This window comes from Cebus imitator, unplaced genomic scaffold, assembly GCF_001604975.1.
Source record: "Cebus imitator isolate Cc_AM_T3 unplaced genomic scaffold, Cebus_imitator-1.0 Scaffold70, whole genome shotgun sequence".
Classification (NCBI taxonomy): domain Eukaryota; kingdom Metazoa; phylum Chordata; class Mammalia; order Primates; family Cebidae; genus Cebus; species Cebus imitator.
This window is the reverse complement of record NW_016107385.1, coordinates 3,707,716-3,713,203: the sequence shown is the minus strand read 5'-3', so window position 1 is coordinate 3,713,203 and position 5,488 is coordinate 3,707,716. Positions and strand designations below refer to the sequence as shown.

General features: G+C 45.3%; 2 protein-coding genes across 2 annotated transcripts in view; one reads left to right on the top strand and one right to left on the bottom strand.

The window, feature by feature from the left end:
* The window catches only part of CHP1 (calcineurin like EF-hand protein 1), a 46,304-nt gene extending 43,504 nt beyond the window's left edge, over positions 1 to 2,800 (bottom strand). The window contains exon 1 of the mRNA XM_017530988.1: positions 2,499 to 2,800. Within this exon, the coding sequence (XP_017386477.1) occupies positions 2,499 to 2,565 (67 nt within the window). The 5' untranslated portion in view covers positions 2,566 to 2,800. The remainder of the gene's footprint in view (positions 1 to 2,498) is intronic.
* The window catches only part of EXD1 (exonuclease 3'-5' domain containing 1), a 39,995-nt gene continuing 37,292 nt past the window's right edge, over positions 2,786 to 5,488 (top strand). Inside the window, exon 1 of the mRNA XM_017530890.2 lies at positions 2,786 to 3,026. The gene's annotated coding sequence lies outside the window, so the exon portion shown is untranslated. The remainder of the gene's footprint in view (positions 3,027 to 5,488) is intronic.

Here is a 5,488-nt window from a genome sequence, read left to right as displayed (position 1 = left end):
AATTCTCCTGCCTCAGCCTCCTGAGTAGCTGGGACTACAGGCATGCGCCACCATGCCCAGCTAATTTTTGTATTTTTAGTAGAGACGGGGTTTCACCATGTTGACCAGGATAGTCTCGATCTCTTCACCTCGTGATTCACCGACTCATTCTCCCAAAGTGCTGGGATTATAGGCGTGAGCCACCGCGCCCAGCCAATTTCAGCTTTCTTATGTCATGATGCTAATCATAACTCTCTTGGGCTTATCTCCCCAACCAGGTTGTGGGCGTTTTTTTGTCACCATCTGCTCTGAGTACCCAGCACAGTACTGAACAGACACTGTACAAATTCAGTAAGCACTTGTTTCACTAAGCATTCTGGCTCAATACATACATTTGCACTGGTTGTGGTGAGAATCTCCCTCACAAATTATTCACTCTTTGTCAATAGGGAAAACAGTTTTCCATGAGCACTTAGCTGTTTGTCCACAAGCCACATGGTAAAAGTATCCCAGAGGACTACAGCCATCTAGGGCCTTTCCATTTGGTCAAACATATATAAACCAGGGTGGGATTACTGCTCCCTTCATTCTGAAGCAAAAATGGCTTTTTGCATGCTCACTATGGTTTACACTTTCTCATTATGTGACTCTTTATTTTTCTTTGGTTCTCCTTATTTCTCCATGTGACTCTTTAACATAAATACTTTAATTTGATGTCACCCTTGACCTAAAGTAGTTCTAATTACAAATGCGGCCAGAAGTTATGGCCACAAAATGTAATAAAATGCTTGCTGAATCCACACTGCCTGTATCTCCACTCCTAGGGTCAGAGTAAGTCAGTGGCCAAACAAGTACTGCAAATTATAAAGAGCTAACTACTTTTGCTCATTCAAAATCGTGAAAAGGACTGCCTTGGTAGGTGGTGAGGTTCTCATCATTAAAGGTCTTTAGAGAGGCTTACAGGCCATATTTTTGGGGGAGGCTGAAAGAAGCAAACCCATCCAAAAAGGGATGGAACTAGATAATGTCTCTTCCAACTTGAAAACTCTAGAAAGTTGAATTTGTCACGAAGAGAACAGCACTTAATATATCCCAGACCGGAATAATTCTATAGTTCCCTATAGCACTCCTCAGTACTATCTGCATACAGGCCCCTGAGTGAGTTACTGGTCATGTCATTCTCAAAGACAGGTATAATGAAGAGTCAGAGCTCAGGTGCTACATCATTCCTTAACTCAACAAGAATCATAAAGATTTACCGAAAAGATAAAATATTGTATGGATCAATACCATTGTATCATACATTGCATTATCAAGGGCTATTCAAATGTATGATGATATTTTACAGAGCTTCAGAATCCCCAGAGCTCTTTTGCTCCTTTGTTCAAGCTAACGAGGAAGAGACTGGACTACAAAAAAAGAGAAGAAAAAAAATCTGTTACGTCGGGCGAGGTGCCTCAGGCCTGTAATCTCAACACTTTTAGAGGCTGAGGCAGGTGAATCATCAGAGGTCAGGAGTTTGAGACCAGCCTGTCCAGCGTGGTGAAACCCCGTCTCTGCCAAAAATACAAAAATTAGCCGGGTGTGGTGGCAGACACCTGTAATCCCAGCTACTAGGGAGGCTGAGGCAGGAGAATTGCTTGAACCTGGGAGGCAGAGGTTGCAGTGAGCCGACATCACACCACTGCACTTCCAGCCTGGGCAGACAGAGTGAGACTCCGTCTCAAAAAAAAAAAAAAAAAAAAAAAAAAAAAAAAAAAAAAAAAAAAAAAAAAAAAAAAAAAAAAAAAAAAAAAAAGAAAGAAAGAAAAAGAAAAGAAAGAAAAGGAGTTCCTAGTACAAATTCACACGGAGATTTCTGGAGCACTAGGAAAGCAAATATCCTCATGTAAGTAAAAAATTGGTGGTCACAGTATCCATGTATTTTCTCTAAAAGTTCAGACTGAAAGAACTCTCACAATCCAAGATCCCTGATTGTTTAAAGGTCTCCAGGCATCGGATCATGTCTTCCAAAGCCTTACTACACGGTTTTGCTTTCTGGGTAGTTTCCCCAGTTTGTGACAAGAACTTGTTTGTAATTTCCCACAATTGTCAGAGGTTTTAAGTCCTTGCTCAGAAATTGATTTTCTACAGAAACCATCTCGAGTTCCTGAATTTGCTTCTCGGGCTTTACCTACCGTTCAGGATGCCTCTTCATAGGGAAGGGTGGTGCGAGGCAACAGAAAGGAATTGACTTCGGGGACTTTGATGGGCAGGAGGCAGAAAACGGGGACGTCGACGCTCTACGAGTGATCAAGACTCCCGATTTTGAAGGGAAGGACGAGCCACAGTAGCTACAGCCCCACTCCAGGAAGCTGCAGCTGGAAGAACAGGTATTCCAGCTCTCGTTCCCCAAATCCGGAGGCTGCTCAGGACCCCCAACCTCACAGACACCTGAGCTCCAGACCTTAGAGACAGTCGCCCTCGGTTCTGAGGCCAGCCTGAGGCGCCCGGCGTTCCCACCCCCAACCCGAACTCACAGCCAGTCTCCTTCTTGATCTCCTCGAGCTCTTCGTCCCGCAGTAACGTGGAGGCCCGAGAACCCATCGCCTTGTCGGGGGCTCCTCCAGGAGCAGCGGCGCCAGAAAAGACGGCGACAGGAGGGAAGGAGGGAGGGGAGGAAGGGCTAGGGGTCAAGAAGGGAGAGGGCAGTGTTTCCACTGCGGACCCAGGAGGGAACCCAGGAGTGGTGCGCTGGGGAGGGCGGCCCCGAGGACCCGCCAATCAGGCGCAAGGCAGCGCCCGGCTCAGGAGCCGACGTCAGCGTTCGAGTTCCAGCCCCGAATGAATCAGCCCAGCTCCAACCCAAGTCCAGCAGAAGTCGGACCCCGCCCCCGGAACCGCAGCTGCCACCGGCCTTAAAAGGGCGATGCCACGCTGGCGCTAACGACGCAATTAAAAGGGCAACTCCATTGGCCAACCGTTTGACAACAAACTAACCTGAGGCAGGCAGCGAAGCCTACCCTTTCTCACAGGCATCGAACACTAGGAACCCAACTCGATAGCTGGTACGCATTGCGGAGAGAAACGTCGCTTGGGGGGAACCCTAGGGTGTGCCCCTCGAGAACTGCACGCGGGGAGTCTCCCGTCATCTTTCCTGGCGGCCGTCCTCCTCCAGGCCGCAGGGGGCGCTGGGGAGCGGGCCTCGGGGTCGCATGCTGATTGGCTTCTCCGGAAACGGACAATTCTCGACGTTGGGCCTGACGGGCGTCAGCTTTGCGGCGCGGGTGCTTGGCGTCGCCAGGTTGCTTTCAGGCTGTGATTTGATAACTCCTGCAGGGTGGTGTGGAGAGCCTCGAGACTTCTTCACTGCAGCCTCTCTTCTTTTAGTCCTAGACTGAGGAACTAACCACCTGGGTGAAAGTGGGGTCCAGATTTCCCAAACTTGCTTCGGAGAAAAAAGCCCTAACGGTGGAGGACAGTGAATTCCTAGCGTATGGTCCGCCGTTTATTTGAAGTTCCGTATTTTTGTCTTAAAAATGAGAAAATGTGCATTTTATTCTCATGGTGTATTGTTTGTTTTGATGAAAAAGGGAGTCCGGGCGCGATGGCTCACACCTGTAATCCCAGCACTTTGGGAGGCCGAGGCGGGCGGATCACCTGATGTTGGGGGTTCAAGACCACCCTGACTAACATGGAGAAACCCCGTCTCTACTAAAAAATACAAAATTAGCTGGGCCTGGTGGCGCATGCCTGTAATCCCAGCTACTCAGGAGGCTGAGGCAGGAGAATCGCTTGAACCCAGGATGCGGAGGGTGCAGTGAACCGAGATCGCATCATTGCACTCCAGCCTGAGCAACAAGAGCGAAACTGCGTCTCAAAAAATAAATAAATAAATAAATAAATAAATAAATAAATAAAAATAAGTAAAAGTCACCCGTTAAACTGGTACCCACTGTCAGGTGAACCAGTTTTTACTGCTTCACTTGCCTTACCCCTTCACACCTGCTTGGTTAGAACTCATATAGAATACGGAAAAACCGAATTCCGACCACTGTTAGTACCTAAGTACTAGGATATTTTTGTCTTAGCAAGCTTCCCAGGTCAATTTAGGAATGTCCCAGGTCAACACTTAATTTTAAGTGTTACCTAAGGCTTTACAGCCTGAGGCCCCACACATTACCTGCAGGCTGAGGTTCTACTTTGAAGAACTAGATTTTTGTTTCTTTGTTGTTTTGTTTTTTTGATACAGAGTCTCACTCTGTTGCCCAGGGTGGAGTGCAATGGCCTGATCACGGCGCAATTTTGGCTCACTGCAACCTCCACCTCCCAAGTTCAAATGATTCACTTGCCTCAGCCTCCCGAGTAGCTTGTATTACAGATTCGTGCCACCATACCCAGCTAATTTTTGTATTTTTACTAGAGTCAGGGTTTCACCATCTTGGCCAGGCTGGCCTTCAGTTCCTGGACTCAGGTGATACACCCGCGTCAGCCTCCCAAAGTGTTGGAATTAGAGGCATGAGCCACAGTGCCTGCCCTTAGATTACTTTTATGATTGGCGTGGGCTTGTGTGACCTAGTGATGTTGTTCCTAACACTCAGTAACATTTTGGATGTGCCCAAAAGCTTAATCACTGGAGCTGCTTTTTATGTTGAAATCTGGCTGTGACAGGAAAACCTTGTCAGCCCCATGAATGTCCCTTTTCTCAGCCCTGAAGCCCATCTCTAGATGCTGACCTTACTTTTTTTCCTTTCTAATCTTGAATCTTACCATTTGCAGCTGTCACCAGTCAAAGCTTTCATTACTTTGTGTTAGTAATTCTCTTATTTTCCAGGCATTTCACAAACTTTTCTTTCTTGGATAGCTTTTAAAAAGATAAATTAGCTTTTGCGTCTATTAAGGACTAGTTTTTTTCCAGTTTTATATATTTTGCTTTAAAAATTCTCCTTTTGCTTGTTGGATTAACTTAAAGAATGGTTTATCTTAGACTCTTTGATGATTTATTTTATGTTCTGTCTGGTTGCATAATTCTTGGTCTTGAGCTAGACTACAAACATCCTACACTAGAGGCCTGACCTTAGTTAAGATTGCATTACCTTCTAGCTGTGTGGCTTTGGGCAGGTGTCTTAAACTTCTAAACTTCAGGTTCCTCATTTATAAATTAAGTTATGGTTGTTGTATCAAGTGATATTTGTGTAAGCGCTTGATTGACCTTAAAATATAAAAATATAGGTTATTTATTTCACTGAAAATGGTATGTAACATCTCACCTTCTTCCTAGTTGACTTAGACTCTAGTTACTTCATCAGTGTTTTTATGGCTAAATTGCAAAATTCACTGGTTGAGTTTTCCTAGTGTGGCAAAAGTAAGCAGCTTTTACATTTAAAACACTGTAGAAGAATCTTTAAGTTTCTAAATACAAGGACATCTAAATAACAGCAGAGTTCTAAAATAACTTTTAAAAGTTACTGTATTATGGTAAATAAGAGTACCTACTTTCTTTTTTTTTTTTTTGAGACAGAGTTTCGGC